Source organism: Muscardinus avellanarius (genome assembly GCF_963383645.1).
Source record: "Muscardinus avellanarius genome assembly, chromosome: 11".
Lineage (NCBI taxonomy): Eukaryota > Metazoa > Chordata > Mammalia > Rodentia > Gliridae > Muscardinus > Muscardinus avellanarius.
In genome coordinates, this window is record NC_137797.1 from 61,076,517 (window position 1) to 61,096,259 (window position 19,743).

Here is a 19,743-nt window from a genome sequence, read left to right on the forward strand (position 1 = left end):
AATTCTGATCACTGATTATTATTACAATTTTGTTAATCTTCCATTTGATCATTTCTTCAAAATATTAAGGACATATCTACCTAGTAGGTATACAACAGTGAGAAAAACAGAAAAAATTATCTGGTTTCACAAAGTTTATATTTCAGTGGGAGGCTGAAAGTGTACATTCCACATGAGTACTATCCAATATGGTAACTATTAGGCAACTGCAGCTTTTAAAATTTAAATCAATTAAAATGGAATGCAATAAAAATTCAATTCCTTATGCAAACGAGTTTCATTTCAAGTGTTCAATAGCCAGGGGATGACAGTTATTGGATAATCAGAATTATAGAATAATTTTATCCCACGGAAAGTTCTATACAAGTAGTATTCTCATAAAAAGTAAATTAGATAGTGATGTGTTACAGAGGGAAAAATACAATGCATTAAATACAGATATAATTGTGTGGATATAGTGTAGCAATTGTAGAGGAACTAGCCTATCTTCTATGGAAAGGTAAACTTTGAGCAAAGATCTAAAATAAGTGGAGGCAGGAGGCAGAGCCATTTATTAATCTGAGAGAAAATCACTGTAGGTAAAGGGAAGTATAAAACCAAATCCCTGAGGTGAACACATGGCTGTTATATTATAGGACGAGCAGGTGGAACCTGTAGGTATAGCAGAGGGAGCAAGAGTGTGTATAATGGGAGACAAGTCAGGGAGGAGATGGGGGAGGATAGGTATTTAGAATGAAATGAGAAGCTTTAGGAAGTGTGGGCATGAGTGGACTTTGGTTACAATAGGATTTTACTAACAGCTATATTCAGAATCAAGGGTACCAAAACATAGGCTACAATAATGTTCTAGACTACAAATAATAGGACTTTGGAGCAGGTAATGGCAGAAGAAGTAGTGAAAAATGATCAAATGCATATATTTAGAAGGTAGAACCAATAGATTTATAAATTAGGGATTGAGAAGAGAACTGGAGAACTGCAGAGAGAGAGACAGGGTAGGGGGCGTGGAGAGAGCAAGAGCAAGAGCGGGAGAGTGAGGGAGGGAGGGAAGGAGGGAGGGAGGGAGGGAGGGAGAGAGAGTCAAGAATTACTCTACTTTTTTGTCTTATTCAACAAGGTTGAAGGAGAATTTCTGAAGATAAATTTTGAATAGGTAAAGTTATTAAGAGTTTGAATATGTCTATTAGACATTTGAATAAAGTGTTTGAATGAAGTTTAATATACAGGTCTAAAGTTCAGGAGAAGTGAGGCTGAAAATATACACTGAGGAGGCATCAACCTCTATATAATAAAGTCATGAGAAATTACAAGGTTGCCAACTCTAGGCTTCGCACTAACCCCAGTACCAGGCCAGCTCCTGAGGTTCAAAGGCCTACTCCACCCTAGTGACTTTGGGGTCAAGATAGACTCCATGGGCTAAACCTCCAAGATTTGTTCTACAGGTCCTGGCTGCAGGTCAGTCTCTATCTAGTTCCAGATCCATTCCCAAAGACTGAGGCTACAGTTTCACCTCAGCACTAGTCAGCCTTGTAGACAGACTTCATAATGGTCCCCATAAATACAGGCTCTAGGTTTGTCCATGTGAAGCCAGGCTCTAGGCTCATTGCTGAAGACCTAGTCAGGTTTTCCCACCTGTATCACTGATACAGGTGCATTTTTACAGAACCAGATGCCTAACTCATCTACCTGCTTATCCAGGCACCAGATCAGCCTGCCCAAGGACTTTAGCATTGCACCCCCCTTCAGATCTTGCTGGACAGCCTGCCTAGAATAGCTGGTTGATTCTTGAAGGGACTTCCCAGCAAGGCCAGCCTGCAAAGACTGAAATAAATCCCTTTTTCTGCAAACATGCAAACATCAGTGTGAGGCAACAAGAAACATGAAAAGTCAAGGAAACATATTACCAAAAGAACACAAAAATCTTCCAGTGGCTGACCCCAACAATATAGAAACAATGGCTAACAAAGAATTCAAAATAATTGTTTTAAGGATGCTCAGAGTACTTCAAGAAAGATACAATGAAGTAACTCAGCAAAGTCAGGAAAATAATAAAAGACCTAAACTAGAAATTTTAGATACATTTAAATTATAATATTACTTTTAAAAATCAAGCAGAGATGCATGGGGTCACCTAAGGAGCAAGTATGAAGGAGAGATCAGGGAGTTAACCTTCCCAATATTGAGGGTTTAAAGAATTGAAATAAATCCTGGGAAGGCATAGGCAATAGGAAGGAAAAGATCATGAATCAAGTGAGACTAGTGAACCATAAAATGTGGTTTACTTTAGTTTCTTTGAACTATGTAAATGTTAGAATTGAATAGATGGAAAACTGGTTTTAATCAGAGTTCGGTTTTTATCAATGGTTACAGAAAAATTAGCAGTAGGTAGGCAAGTTGAAAAAGTATTAAAGAAAGTAACATTCGTTGAATCTGAAATTTACCTAGGAAAAGAAGGTTAGAGATCGTGTGGGGAGTTAGCAGACTACCGATATGGTTGAAAGATTATTAAAGAGTTGTGATCTAGAAGAAATGGGCTGGAAGGTAGGACTTGATCATTGGAAAGTAAAATATTAGAAAAATTTGATTGTTAAGATTATCATACAACAAAACAAGATTTTTGGTTTTGACAAATTTAAGAAATGTGAATAGAAACATGAGCTTTAATTGAGACAGACTTAGGTAAGAATCCTTTTTCAAATATTTCCTTGGAAATTGACACACTATTTTATTCTCCATATTCACAATATAATAATACTCAGTAAAGATGGATTGATAAGGAATATATATATAATATGACAAATAATATATATGACATATATCATATATAACATGATACAGTATATAGATAGATAATACATTAATAAGGAATATATACAATACATTATATATATATTTATAACTAATCTGTCATTAATACATTTAAATTTTATTTGATTCTGTTGAAAATTATAGTTCAATTCATTTTTATTGGTATCATAAATTCTGTAGGATTATTATTCCCTAATGTTGTAAAATTTGTCTTTCTGGCTTCTCTTGAGCCCTAATTTTCTATTTTCTTTTTCACTGCAATTCCAATATTGTAGAATTTAGTTAACACATCTATTCATATAATCCATACCCTTCAGGATTTCATATTGTTTTATTATGTCTCTTCTTAGATTTGATATTTCCACCCTGGAATGACAAAATCTGATTTGTCTTACTTGCTATAAAAGGTATTTCCTACTTCAAAAACTCACAAATATATGTCTCTTAGAGTCTCTGTTTTCAAATACTCCTGGCTATACTAAGTTATGGAATATGATGTTCATTTTGTGCACATATTGTAATAAAGTCTGTATAAACACAAAACACGATTCCTAGCAAAGAAGAATAATGACATTTATGTACAGTAAATATTGTGAATTATGCATTGCCAAATCAGACAGCTTTTTTCAACCTATTGCATCAAAAAAAAATGTAGAAAGTGGAAAGCAAACCAAGAAGCCAACACATTAAATCTGGACTAAACATTGAAATATCTAATTTAGACCATGTCTAGAAAAAAGTTATATAAAAACTTTTTAGATCATGTCTAGAAAAAAGTTATATAAAAAGCAGTCAAAGTAATTCAAAGTAGTATAATTCCCTCCTTCTATAATTTTTTAAGTTGAAATCCAAATCAAAGTACTCATATTTTTTCCTTCTTACCCATTTTTCATAGCTTTCATGATGCAGAAGTTGTATATGTTTTCAGATAATCTCTAATTTTCACAACAGAGAATAAACTCAATGTTAGAACATTACCTTAACATCACTAGTTTTAAATGGTAAGACACCTTTGCCCAGATAACCACATGGTTCTTTCTCATTGTGTTTCATCAGGAGAGATGACATCAATTAATAGAGTTCAGAAATATATACTCATCAAAATAAGCATGGACATTGTATGTGTATGAAATAGAGGTAACTAAGCACTGAGTATCATGTCAAAATTACTCAATTGTGAGGAGCAGTACTGGTGTCTGAACCAAGCACAGCACCTCCCCCAATCACATACACACACAGGGCCCAAACCACTATCCACTGTTCTCCCATGTTACTGTTAGAGTTGCAAGACTGTATATACCATTAAAATCAACAATTAAGAATTCCAAAAGTAAGTGAAATAGAATGTCAGTGAAAAAAGGAAAAGCCCTTAGAAAAAAAACATAGAAATAAATAATTGCATTTGAAATGTCATGAATATTACATATGTATCATGGGAAGTTATACTAGTATTTAGTATTAATATATAGATATATATGTATATATATTATATAACTTAATTTTAGCCTTATTAAATTTTATGATAAATACATATTTATTATTTAGCTAAAGCAATTTGAAATACTTTTTGAAACCAAATAGAAATTCAGATTCTTTGTGAGATGGGTTTTCTGATAATAATACCTATATCCTTGATAAATCTTTGCAGAATATAAATAGGTGGGAAAAGAATTTTTAGATCAAACTTTATTTCTTCAAAAGTAGATTAAAAACTATATCTAATAGTTGTTCAACATTAACTGATGTGTCATTCAGTGAACCTAACAGACTAAAATCAAACAGGCAAAAGGCTACACATATATACTTAAAATAAAATTGAATAAAAACCATCTCATTTTTTTTCTCCCACATGTTTATTTGGAATGTTTATGGTATACAAGGACAAGACTATTTTTTTTAGGAAATGCTGTTTCACAAACATGCATGTCTGCCTCAAGCTCCTAGCTAGCTATGTTTGTTCCAATCTGGAAGCCAACTTTAAGGACCAGAGGTCATGGAGACTTTGGAAAGTTTTACTTAATATATATAATGCTTTGTTTAATGGAAACCTATAAGTAATATTTTGACACAACATAAAAGCGACTTAATATTTTTTGTGGGGGGTAGCATTCATGAGAAAAGCTTATTGTTCATTTTATCAGAGTTGTCTCATTAAATGTTTTTTTTCCTTATCTGAAAGTACAAAATTAACCCTACACAGATATTTAACATATATTTTCATCTAATTTTGGAATACTTCTAGTGCTCAAGAAGCATTTGAAAGGTTAATGATAATTAACCTTGAACCTAAGTGCTTGAACTCAAGTGTTCAAGGACTCCCTAAATAAAGTTATTGAAATTCAACCCTTCCTATAGTCCAGAGGGAGGGGGAGGGGAGTTTGGCCCAGACAATGAGAGACAAAGAATACAAAGGGAGGCTTTAAAAAAACTCATGTTTCTAGATTCATGTTCACTCTCCTGAAGATGACAGAAACGTGCAACACTGATGATTAAGATCTGTTTCAACATCAGCTTTGTAGCCCAGTTACTGCCCCCAAATCAAATCAGCAGCCATCTGTTGCTTATGCTACATAGATTTAACAACTGTCATTGCCAAGACACATACCAGTTCATATTTTTATCAATATCATAACAATTTATACCAGTTGGAATAAAATTTAGAATTTTTTAACTTATTGCATGGGTTTTTTTCCTTCTAATTAGTAGGACCAAAAAGGATACCTCAAATGTTCTTGGTCTGTAGCTGATTATTTTCTATAAATGTACAACATCAGCATTAACTGGATCAGTTGGTGGGAGATTGGAAAAATTAAAAGAAACTCCAAACATTCCTAGGGTTTCTCCTTTTGCTTGACATAGTTCTCTATGCAGATTACAAACATTGTGTTATTTACAAATACTGTTTACTCATCACCCAAATACAACAGAAAATCTGAAGTGGATTAAAGTTCTCCTTAATGGTATTATTCTTTTTTGGCCTTCCAGGAATGCACATTCAGTTTCTAACTTGCTGGGAAAACATACAGGTTGCTTCCAATTTTTTGTTATTTCAAAAGAAATAACACAAACTGATGGAGTGCTATAGTCATCAAACTCCAAGTATTTTCACAGTACATTGGAATCAGCACAATTCGAGGCTATGTATCATCATTGGTTTTCAAAAATCCATCAGCTCCCAGATAAGTTTTCAAAGAGTTACACTTACTGCCCTCTTAGGAACTGGGAAAAATATAATTACTACTACTTAAATAATTTAGAAAAGTTGTGTTTCTTTAAGAACTTCAGTAAAATTCAGCAGAATAACCAATGCCCATCTATGTAAATGCTAATGTAAATTAGCTTTGTGGTTGTGCAAGCTTATCTTGCTCTCTAAAAACAACTGTAATAAAATCACTGAATCATTACAAATGTTTATATGCAGCACCTGAAATACAATATGCCTGATATAATTCTATCAGGCAGAAGTTATATAGGCATGGTCAATCCTCATTATTTGCACTCTGTATTTTTGCAAATTTGCCTACTCATTAAAATTTATTGGTAACCCTCAAATCAATACTCACAGTGCTTTCACAATTGTTGGTGGATATGTGCAAAGTGGTAAAAAAAATTTTTGAACAGCCTGACATATATGTTCTCGGTGGAGGTCAAATAAGACAATGTTCCACTTTCTTATTTCAGCTCTCATACTGAAAAATGTCCTTTTTTATGGTCTATGTAATGCCACATTTTCTATATTTTATGCTTTTTTTGTTGGTGATTGTGCTATTTAAAACATCCCCCAAGCACAATGCTCAAGTGCTGGCTGGTGTTCTTAAGCACAAAAAAGCTGTGATGTGTCTTACAGGGAAAATGCATGTGTGAGATGAGTTTCATTCAGGAACAATTTGTGGTGCTCCATGACATAAATTCAATATTAATGAACGAATGATGAAGGGCTCCATCCCCAGTACCAACAAAAAATAATAATATGTATTAAACAGAAACATATATAAATTAAGGTCACACCATGCTCAGTTGATAGAAATGTTATGACCACAGGCTCACACAGAACTCTGTATTTCCTCTATGAGTGGCAGCTTATAACTTATTAATTTATTCATGTGGTGGCAACTTATAGAAGCATGACTACTGCAAATTTCAACTACCTATATTTTGACACATTCTGGACTGTGAATCTGCTCCTAAAAAATGGGTAAATGTAGGAGAGTACAAGTTGTGATCTTGGTCATGAACTTAACTGTGTTCCTACATAAAACATCTAGAATCCCAGACCAGGAATGTGAAAGTCTATGGAGACCGGATCTGAAAGAAGGTAATTAAGGTTAAATGAAGTCATAAGAAATATCAGAGTAGAAGCTTAATCCACTATGACAAGTGTCCTTACAAGAAGAACAAGAGACACATGAGATGTATGCAACATAGGAAAGGGGATATATGAAGAGATCATAAAACAGCCACTGTCTATAAACCCAAGAGAGAGACCTCACCAGAAACCAAACCTGGCCCCTGGATTCTGGACTTTCTTTTTCCAGAACCATGAGCTATAAATTTCTGTTATTTGAGTTACTCAGTTATATTTTTATGGCAGCTCAAACAGATTAATATAATACTTTCAATCCATCTTCTAATATTCTTCTCCTGTTTCTATGTGAACATAGCCTTCCTCCAACTTGTCTCCATATATTAATCACATTCACCTCCCCTGGACTACTAGAACTTTCTGTACTCTACTGGGACTTTCTTATATGCTGTTTCTTCTACCTTAAACACTTCTCTTCCCTTGACTGATGCTGGATCCCTTTCTTCAAGTTCAAGCTCAAGGAGAGATTGCCTGATGACTCAGAAAAATCTGTTCACATTTTATTCAGTCACATCACACCTACTTTCTTTACATAATTGTACCCAAATAAAGAAAAATATAAATAACCACTATAGGTCAAAAAATATCTCATGTTAGCCCTCAATAAGAAATTTTAGGAGCCTTATTCTATGTGTGTCCACCATCTATCTTAGAGTTAAAGAGAAAAGCATTCTGTAAGGACATAAGACTAAGTCACAGAAGATGAAGAGGAATCAAAACCCAAGCTTGTATACTGCTCAAATCATGCCCTATGATTGATTGATTGCCCCAGTGAGGACAGCACTGTGGTTACCAACAGCCACATACCCCACAGTCTACACTACCAGTTTCACTAACCCCTGTCATTGATGCTACTTTCATGCCAATGGATTATGGATCACCTATAAACATTTCCTTTGAATGTATCCTAAGAAGCATCTGCTTCTTCCCATCAATAGATTCGGGATCAATGTTAGCCTCACTTGACTAGCCTACAGTCACATGTCTGTTTCCTCAGTACAAGGAGTTCTGAGAAAGAAAATTTCTGATTCTTTCCCTAGGGAGATCAGAAATGACAACATTGGGAATTCCCTAAACATGGAAAGGATTTTCAAAGGATAGTTAAGGAGAATGTCCCATTTCTACTATACTACCAATACAGTAAGAGGCAAAGGAAAAATGCTACAGCAAATATAATTAAAGGCTCAGATTTTTTTCTACAACTTATGACTAACTTGTTTATTTCTTGCTTCATCTCTCATTTCTCAACGCTACTGGCACAGGTTAACATGGCTTCCTTGTTCTTTATTTGTGATTTCACTGCATAATGGATAATACCAAGAAAAGCAGCAGGACTATAATGAAACATTACAATTTCTTAAGATTTAAATTTTGATATTTATTACTGACAATGACTCTTAGCAGAGGAGTATATTTTATACAACACACACTCTCTCTCTCTCTCTCTCTCTCTCTCTCTCTCTCTCTACCTATCTTCTGCGATTTTACAAATGAGAACAGTGAAGATCCAATATCAAGATTCAAATAGCCTGAACAATCAAATAGCAGAGCCTCAGTTTCATAGCTGTTATCTGGAGCTCATTCTTTTAAGTATAATACTCTTCTGCATCTCACTGGACTAATAAACCATTAATAATTTTTCAACTTTTTTATTGGTGCATTATAATCATACATCTTAATGGGTTAAAGATGGCAGAGGTAAATATGCACAAATCACTCATTTTGCCCTTCCCCAATTCCCACCACATTCCCTCCCCCCTCGTCCCTTCCCTTCTTCTGTTTGGCTGAGCGATTAATAGATTTGTGAATGTTCATTACGTGCATTAGGGAGTTTCCCTCTTCTCTCTTCCCACCACCTTTAGGTCACAGTATTTGCTCACCTTAGATGAGTTCTGAAAACTAAACAGTCCATATCTAAATTCCATTCTAGGTAACAGCTTAGATAAGATGCACTTGAGTCCTATGGGTGGCTACTAAATACTATATGTCATTGGGAAATAGGGTTTCTAAAAACAGTATAAGGTATCTCAACCCAAAGTTCCCTATGCGTGAATAGTTCAATCCAACATATGCTCCTATTGTTGGAAAATGACATATAAATATTTTTAAAAATATTTGAATAGTGAGATTTTTTGTTTTGTCTCTTTAAAACCCTTATTCCCTCTAGGAACAGTAGTGCCCTTTCCTAGTTCTGATACACATCTCCACTCGGGCTGCCAGTGTTAGTCCCTTGTTGATTCACTGCCTTCAGGGGACATGCAGAGCTTGCCAGGTCCTGGCAATCTTTCCTAGAATTTTTCATAGTAAAATGCAGTGAAAAGGGTAAAGTCTCACTCATGGCAAAATTGAGCCTGAAATACGAGGCAGAGAGCCTCATAATCATCTTTCCTGTGTAGAGGAAGAATAACAGCATAAATAAAGTCACCTGTCTAGAAAAGGCAGAGAAGAGAAGAAAGAGAGCAACATGATAAAAAAGTGGAATCATTGGTAGTAGTTGACCTGGAAGATGAGACTATTGATGCACCTATTCTGAGTAGTGTGTATGAACATTTCTCTAGGCCTTAGTGTGTTTGAATTAGGTTTCTGTCATTTGCCATAAAAAACGTAACCACATAAATAGGTTCTTTTATAAATCAGTAAGTGAAAGTTTCACTGTCCAACGCATATGTATTACAAAGAAAGGATCCCAATAAAATGTCTTTTTTGCTAAAAATAGAATTCAGTAAAAAATCTGATATTATTTACACTAGATTATCATCCCTCTGTAGGAAAAAAAAAATCTCCTGGAACAGTTTCAAAGACCTAAGCATATGTGCAATGTGTGTTTCCTTGACCCTTACTTCTTTCCATCCGAAAGAGGTATTTAATCACAGAAAGTTTCATGGGTATAACTTGATCACTACTCTGTTTGAAGTGTCTCTCATTTTGACTCCTATGAAACTGGAAAGGATGAACCCCATTACAACTTCCTTTTCATTTTAGATGCTGAAGACTCCTTCTCCAACAGACATCTGTACAAACATTCATATAAGATAATATAATTAATTTTGATTAAAAATTTCTCATAGTGTGTTCTCTTCCTTATGTAATAATTTATGTAAATTGTATTGTAGTCAAACAACAAAGATTTTGTTTTTGTAATGTTCAGCAGTCCAGTTTCTTCCATATAACAACTTCAGAAATGTAATAAACATTGTTTAATTACTTATTCATACCCTGAGGTAGGTCAATGACATATGAAACATGGCTACAGCAGTAAAAAAGAGGGAAGGAAAGTGCACACCAGCTCAAACCACCTGTTTTGGTGACATATATACTTCTGCTCCCATGTCATTGATCAGAACTAGTTACTTGGCCTCAGTCTAAGGAGAGGGAATCTGGGAGGTATAAAAGATCACATGGAGATATGATGAGCACAATTGTTTCTGCCACACTGTACCATATATACTAGAACATTAGCAATATCTATACTCCTAAGTAAAAAAATAAAAACTAACATGGCATAGGTATAAAAAGTGTTCCTACTGCTCTATACTTCATTACAATACATAATTACAATGTTCCAATTAAAGTATATATTTTAAAAAGTCAAGGCCTACCTAAACTGGATTGTCTAAGTGTTTCTTCGGGGTTTCCTGTATTTTATAAAGATAAGAAGAAAGCCCTAGGTATTTCAAGCACAGGAATGAAAATGAACAATTTTTAGTGTTAAAAGAGAGTATTATGTTATTTTAATAGTTTCCCTCACCCTACCAAATATTTTGAACACCAAATAGAATAACACAGTGATATCTTTTAAAATAAAAAAATATTCTATTGATATTATGGCCACCAATCTGTTGTGCTAAAGCCTTTCCTTGACCTCTGGTAATATAGGCTCAGTAGCATACTGCTTGTTCAACTTTGTACAGTGATCCATCTTCAAACCATCACCCTTACTTCAGCACAAGTGGCAGTCACAGTTCACATAAGCAGAAAGATAAGTTACCAGGGAGATAAAGCCAATTCTTCTCTCCAGAATGGCTGATTTTTTTTTCATGTCAAAACAGATATCCAGAAAAGTCACAATATAGACTGTTAGCCTAAAGTCACTTATATAGATGGGGAGCCTAAAGTCTGCAGCTAACTATATTGGATTATTATTCAAATAATAGCTGAATATTGTAGTAAAAAAAATCCTATGTAATCACTGCTTATAAAATAAATTCCTATATATATGTGTATATATATATAAACAATGTAGAAAGTTTAAATTATAATATGTTTTCTACTGCATTTAGTTCTGTATTAATGGGGTGACTACTTTGCATGACCTATTTGCTGAAATTTGCTAGAACTCCAGGAGACCATATGGATGGCCAGATGGGTTGCTGTAATTTAGTGCCATTATTCTAAGGATGAAGTAAGGCATCAACCTAATTTGCATTCTCTTCCATCCTTCCTGCATACTTTTTATTAGTTTCATTTTTAATTCAGACATCAGAAGGAAAGATAATACCTTGCTACCAAGGCTCAGATGCCAACTAATTACTACAAGAGACTCCAACCCTGACATCACAGGCCAGACCTGAGAACACACTTCATTTTACCCAATGACCCCATCGTAGTGATTAATAGGTTGAGTGCTAAGCCCTAATGAGTGTGTCAGATCTTAGATGTTCTCTAGGCTAATGTAATTAGCATTATGTTGAACAGAGTATTCCAGTTACTTGGTGGAGAGACTCATTATACTTCATAGTAAACTATGTGCCTTTTCACCTCATGGTCTTTTAAGTTATTTAATAATCATCAGCCAAAAATGCTTCCATAAACAAAGATCTTTCAGAGAAAAGTTTAAATATTTAAATTAAAGATTAATGTGTTTACAACAACAAACATATGTTATATGTAAAATAAGGTGATTTTCAGAGATGTATTCTACCAATAGAAATTTTGATTAAAAAGGTTGAAGATAGGACCAAGGACCATGCTTTTTAACAAGAAACCTAATATTCAGAAACAAATTTGTCACCTGTACTTGGACACAAAACTGCAATGTGTGTAAAAGGACCATCTATGCTTTAGATTAATTGAATCTATCAGAATTGTGGTTTTAAATAGCCATTTCTGAAAAAATATATCTAAGCCAATATAAGGAAAATTGTTTTCATTCTGAGATTCTAGCCTTAAATGTGAAAATTATTTTTAGCAGGACAACAAAATGGATATTGTTTCCAAAAGGCCATGCAAAATGTATAAGCTCTATATCTAACAGTATGCATGGCAGTTAGGAGCCTTTCTATCCAACAAGCAAAGGGCCCGAATTTGTGTTTCTCATTTAAAGGAAAAGGCCAAAGTTCAGCAGAATTACTGAAATCCCTAACTTTCCTCCATGGTCAGTGATAACATGCAAAATGTTTCAGCCTCGGTAACTGAGGGTGGTACATACCAAGTACTTAGATTTCACCTAGATATTACAATCATCAACTACTACACATTAACTATTTTCACATGTCTAGCACTGCTTTCTTGATAGAATGAGGTATACAATATCATATCATTTAATCTTTAATTTAGACATATCTTATTCATATTACCCTAAATATTTTAAGATATTTTTTTTCAAATTCATAACAACTAAAATACCATTTCATTTATGAACTTTAGAGATCTCTTTTGTGCTTTTACAAATATATGCTCTACATCTTAAAAAAAAAGTATGGATAAAATGAAAATGTTTCTTTGTGATACATCTAGTATAAGTGTTTACTTATTATTTCATACTGAGGTTTAGTGAATTGAAAAAATATATTATTTTAAATTACATTTACATTGTATCATTCCTCATCTAACACTGATCTAGAAATATCTAGCTGGGTTGTGGAAGGCTGCCACGGGACCATGGCAAGTCGATGAACACATCCTCATTTTGTTCATGAAGAAAATTTGTAAGGTATAAGGTTCTATGAAGGTCTGGCTGAGTGCACCCAGTTCTTATATTTCCTCCAAGATGCCTGAATTTCCTCTGTCCACTTTCTCTTGGTAGGCGAGAACAAGAGTTCTGAGCAATGAAATACGTGCAGATATGATATTTATCCCTTCTACGCCTGGACCCTAAAATATGGCTTATGACTTTCCATGCTGTCTGTCTTTACTCTGGCCAGGAAATGAAGTAGATTTAGAGAATATACAAAGCCTTAGCTGTTGGCATAGCCACCAAACAAAACACTGCTTGAATAAGAAGTAAACTTGCATTGCATTAAGCCACTAACACTTTGAGAGACTAATACTAAAACTAAGAGAAAGTAATATAGGGCTTGAATTAATAATCTATGTCAGCTTTTGTTTCACCCATAAGTCAACACTCTGCTCAACAGAAATTTATAAATCTAATATGAATGGAAGTCCTAATTCAAAGTACTGATATCAAGCCACTAGAGGATTTGTTTTAGTTGTATTAAAGGACTGAAAAATCCCACCCATCTTAACATTAATAGCTTTTGAAGCTCAAGTCAAGAAGACTATGTGTTGTTCTAGCAAAGCATTATTAAAGAATGTCTGATCCAAAGGATAGAAGACCAATACCTATTGTACAATATCTACTGTCTCTATGGTGATAATAAATGTTATTTCTACAATCCTTAAAACAACTATCCAAAGGAGAGTCTCAGAAAGTGCTTTAAATGCAGATTTTTTTTATCAGCATGCCCAAATTGCATTTTGAAGATACTTCTTGATATTAAAACAAAATGTTTCATTTTAACCTAAGCAATGCTTTGAGGGATTCATCTAAAATTATTGGTACACAAAAAGTGAAAACAAATTCCAACACCCACATATGTGCATACATACAAACACACAAACTCTCCTTCCTTCCTTCCTTCCTTCCTTCCTTCTTTCCTTTCTCTCTCTCTCTCTCTCTCTCTCTCTCTCTCTCTCTCTCTCTCTCATACACATACACACACACACACACACACACACACACACACACACACACCACAAACACCCACACACACACAAGGATTATTTCAGTATTAAATGTTTACTTTGGTAGTACAACACAAAAACAACATTTGAAAGAATAATTATTACATCATTGAACAAATGATCTTGGTGTATATAGAACCTAAGTCACGAGAGCAGGTTTACAGAAGGCCTAGTGTAGATCTGGTCCTGTCATTTTCTATATACAAAGAGAAAGGTGGGAGAAAGGCAAAGAGCAATATGATTCCATGTTTTTGAAGACTCAGTTTTGATCTGCCAGTAATGAGCTGTTTGTCTTAGAAAAGATATTTCATCTCTATATTTCTTCAGCTATAGACCAGAGAAAAAGAACACATATCCCAGGTTGTTAAAAATTAAATCATGTCACACATATCAAATACTGAGGTCCTGGCTGAAAATAAATACTAATAAATATTGTATAATAACACTAATGTTCTCTCTCCATTTACTAAGAGCCACACTATATTTTCTTACAAAAGAATGGCACTAGATAATTTATGTGATTTGTTTAAATTATTACATTTAAAGTCTACAATTGTCCCTTGAAGTTAAATACTCATTTGAAAAATGATAATTCTAAAATCCATATAAGTGGTGACTTTTATTAAAATCTATAAGAGAGTCTGGTCTAGTGTTGAGACTGATTTAAAGATGATAGGTCACATAATAATGGGATAATTCCATTTTTGCTAACATTCAGAAGTGAGATGGTACTTTGACTTATTCATTATCCCTCATGACTCATACCTCTTCTTTAAATATAGAATATAACAAGATCATTGTCAGGCAACCATTTAAATCAAAAGATGTCATATTTCATGGCCCTTACAGCAATAAAAAATTATTTCACATACACAAATCTGAAAAAGGTCTCAAATGTATATGACAATGCTCCATTTTTCAGTGTAAAGTAAAGTACTTTGGGGGTCTATATTTACTGTCTGCAACTTAAGTTTTCTTCTCATTCACAAGAAAAACTTTTTCCAGCTATAGAAATAGTAAAAAACTGATGCCAGAACTATAACAAAACCTTAATTCCATACTAAATGTAAAGGTGATAGACTTGAAAATTCCACAACATAGCAAACTTTAAATTGTGAAAATGAATCTTCATTTGAACAAATACTTGAGGCTCAAAATGAAGTTAATAGTTCAAGAATCTGAATCATTAAAAATCACTAAAAATTCAGCTCTAAGTATAGTTTTGATTGATTTTAACTTACCATAACACTAGGTCAGGGCTTTAATATACCAAGATGCTGCACATAAAACATGTGGTATGAAGGAATGCTATCCTTAATCCAGAATTCTACTGAATCTAAGACTCTTACCTCCTGCATACATAACAGCCAACATGATGGATGATATCCATGCTATTTCACTGTAGCTGGTGTGGAATATTTCCTGAATTTCTTTGAAGAATACTGTGACAGCTTTGGGGAATGCATATGAAAATCCAATGGAGATAAATGCAGCAACAACTACAACCCAGCCCCACCCACCATCCGGAGGTGGGTGAATAGGCGGGGAACTTGATGTAGGTGGCATTTCTGCTCCTCTATTTGAAATTCAAGTAACCTATAAGAATAATGAAAAAACAATTTAAACCCTATTTTCATTTCTGTATTTCCGGTTATAATGACAATATTATTATTATTATTATTATTATTATTATTATTATTATTAATTATTAGTGGTGGTGGTACTGGGGTTCCTGGAAGCCCTTCTACCTCCGGACTATACTCCCAGACCTATTTTATACTTTTTTTTAATTTTTGGAAACAGGGTCTCTTAAGCCAGCGAGGCTGGCTCTGAACCAGCTTGATCCTCCTGTCTCCACCTCCCAAGCGCAGGGATTACAAGTGTTCGCCACCATGCCTGGCTATAATGACAATATTATTTTATAAATATTTTTTACATTCTTGTAACTCAGAAAATCTACAAAATAGGATAAAGGCATATAACTGACTTTTATGAGCTAAAAATTGAAAGTATCGACTTTTGGGAACAAAAATTACTCAAAATGAACTTAGGAATTTAGAGCTAAACTGAAGTACCAATCAAACAATAAAAGTTATTTCAATTTTATTTATAAGCACAAGGAAAATAGAACTGCTGTCACTTAGAATACTTTCTTAATCCAAAATGTTGACTTTAAGATTGTGTACACAAAGTTTAAAAAGGACCAGGTGTTAAAACTGAAGACTTGTAAAAATATTAGTGGGCATATTTTTAAACTTCTCTACTTGTAATAATTGTGAATACTTTAAGCCATTTATTCCTGGATCTATTTTCTAAATCCATAGAAGTACAAGTTTTATAGTTCTGAGAACTACATTAATTTCAACATTTCTAAAATTGGTTCTACTTACCATTGTAGCAACAAGTTTGCCTAATTTAGCAATAAAATTCCCCCAAACATATGAATATGTTTTGTTGTTGTTGAGGAAGAGACTTTCTTTTTGGGTATGCCTAACTCTTAACTTCTTGTCTAGAACAACAATAGCTGATAGAGGAGGATCACACAGGTTCAAAGCCAGCCTCAGCTACTAAGTGACGCTCTCCATAACTTAGCGAGACCCTGTCTCCAAATAAAGTACAAAATAGGTCTGAGAGTATAGCCTAGAGGTAGAAAATCCCTTGGGTTCCACCCCCAGTACCACAAAATAAAACCCACAATATTTGAATTACATAAGTTAAAAGCGTCTCCGTTCTCTGATATTTTTTTAGTAGAGTTAATGCTGCTCGCTTAACTCTTAGCTACATATGGTTGCTACTACTTCTCAGTATCTTCATTATATTAAAATGCAATGTCTCCCATTTGTAGATAATGGCCAAATGAAATGTATAAAATAAGAAATCGGATGCTTTCCCTAATATGCAAAAATTAGGGAGAAATGGGTAACAGGAGGAACTCTAGATGAAGAAAGAGATCCTATAGAGGAGCAAATAAGGTGACGTAACGGATGGGAGTGGGGAAGAGGAAACTCTCTAAAGCACAGGATGTACTTAAACATATCAAAGTCAATCACTAAGCCGAGCATGGGAATGAGGGATGGGGAGGGATTGGGGTGGGGACTGGGTATGCGCTAATTGGGTGGTGTGTGTATGTATGTCTCCACAAGTCCTAAATGGAAAAAGCTAATTTTGTCACATTCTCAGAAAACCTAGACTTTTATACTACCTGTGAGATTTTTTATTGCTTTCTGTTGTTTCCTCTTTTTGAAAGTTAATATGATTCTAACTTGCTATTTTCAGGGAAAAAATGCCTATATTTAACGTATAAAACATGATGTTTTGATATACATGCACAGAGTTACTATATCTATCTTCTAACAGTTAAACTTTTTTTTTCAGTATTCGGGATTAAGCCCAGGGTCATTCTACCTCTGAGCTACACCCCAATCCCTATATTTTTACTCTTTCTTCTTGAAACAGTCTCACTTAGTTCCAGAGAGTCTAAGTACCTGAGGCTGGCCTCAAACCTGTGATCATCCTGTCTTAGCCTCCCAAATTCTGAGATTACAAGCGTGCATCACCACTCCTGGCTCAGTTTATAACTCTTTCTCTTCTTTTATAATTTCCGGTATGGATAGAGCATTAGTAACTAAAATTATCATACTGCACATTCAAACCCTCTAGACTTATGTACCTATGTAATGAACTTTATGCCATTCAAACATTTCTTCTCTTGTCCACTATTTGCCCTTACCCTAATGAATTTTGTTCTACTTTTAACTTCTATGATAAAGGTCCATGTATGAATGAGATCATGCAGGACGGTTATATCTGGCTTGTTTTGTAGCATACCTCTTCCAGGTTTATCCATATTGTAGCAAATGGGGGAGAGTCTATCCTGCTTCTTTTGAATGAGATCAACAATAATATTTTGTTTCATTTTCTTTCTAACACAAATTATAAAATAAGAATCTTTAGATTTCCTGTAAAGATAAGATAGTAAGTATTTGGGGTTTTGCTGGCCAAATGGTTTCTCTTGTAATTACTCAACTTGATAGTTTTCCAGCAAAAAAGGCCATTCTCAATATTTTTTTAAAAGTTGAGCATCGTTGTGCTCCAATAAAATTTTTTTTGAGCCGGGCATGGTGGTGCACGCTTGTAATCCCCGTACTTGGGAGGCAGAGACAGGAGGATCGCGCAGGTTCGAAGCCAGCCACGCGCGCTGGCTTAGGAGACCCTGTTTCCAAATATAAAATGTAAAAATAGGTCTGGGAGTGTAGCCCGGAGGTAGAAGGGCTTCCAGGAACCCCAATACCACCAAAAAAAAAAAATTTTTTTGCAACTAGCCTTATGAATAGAATTTGATGACCCCCATAACAGAATATTAGAGAAAAAGAAAAAAATGATAATTTTACATATTTATAGTTTTTCTATATATACATATTTCTGATTAAATCATATTGTGATCTCATAAATCAGAGATATAACTAAAAATACTGGCTTTTATTAGTTGTCTTTGTTAGCATTTTATGAGCTACATAATTTTTGATATATAGAAAATTTAAAAAGTAATAAAAATTTATAATTATTAAGGAAAATTTTCAGTTTCCATTATGGTTTATAGAAAAAGTGTCTTCTAGTTGGGCATGGTCGCACATGCTTGTAATCCCAGCATTTGGGAGGCTGAGAGAGGAGGATTGTGGTTCGAGGAGAGCCTCAGCTATTACTTAGTGAGGTCCTTTGCAACTCAGTGAGGCCCTGTTTCAAATAAAGAATAAAAATTAGGGATGAGGGTATAGCTCAGAGGTAGAATGCTCCCTGGGTTCCATCTGCAGAATTGCAAAAAAGAAGAAAGAAAAATAAAAAGTTCCTTCTTTTTCACCATAAGTTTTTTTTTTCTTTTAGATCTATTTTACATATACTTCTTGTATATTCATATATGAGAAATAGTTGTCTAAAAAGCAAACTAAATTGCTTTTTTAGAAGTAGAGCATAAATGACAAATGTACCTACTATTCTATTATGGACTCTAAAAAGAAATAAATATATTTATTTGAAATTTTAAAAAATGATATGGGAAAGGTGTATTCCTTTGGCTTTTTTAAGAAGTTATAAGATTAGTCAGTCAGTCACAAAAAGTAGAAAATTGGATGTTTTCCCTAATATTCAAAAGCTAGGGAAAAATGAGTAACAGGAGGAACTTTAGATGGATATTCTATAAAGGAGCAAATAAGGCTACCTAACTGAGGGGATAGGAGGGGGAAAGAGGGAAATTCTCTAAAGCACTTGATGTACTTAAACAAACATATCAAAGTCAATCACTAAGCCAAGCATGGGAAGTAGAGATGGGGAGGTAATGGGGTGGGGATTGGGTAAGGGCTAATTGGTGGTGTGCACAAGCCTTTTATCCCATTAAGATGTATGACTACAATGCATCAATAAAAAAATTTAAAAAATAACAAAAGAAGTTACAATAAACTATAAGTTACTTCTGACCAAATGCATACACACATACATAACACATATACATACATAAAACATGACTCTAGATACAATAACATTAATTAAATGGAATATTCTTACCTTACTCACTTAAATGTATGATTTTAAGTTAGTATAGAATGTACATA

General features: G+C 34.1%; 1 protein-coding gene across 1 annotated transcript in view; it reads right to left on the minus strand.

Moving 5' to 3' along the window:
- The window catches only part of SLC16A7 (solute carrier family 16 member 7), a gene marked incomplete at both ends in the record, with an annotated part of 100,726 nt that extends 85,023 nt beyond the window's left edge, over window positions 1-15,703 (minus strand). The window contains one exon of the mRNA XM_080704838.1: window positions 15,487-15,703. Within this exon, the coding sequence (XP_080560964.1) occupies window positions 15,487-15,703 (217 nt within the window). The remainder of the gene's footprint in view (window positions 1-15,486) is intronic.
- Window positions 15,704-19,743: the final 4,040 nt, after the last annotated feature.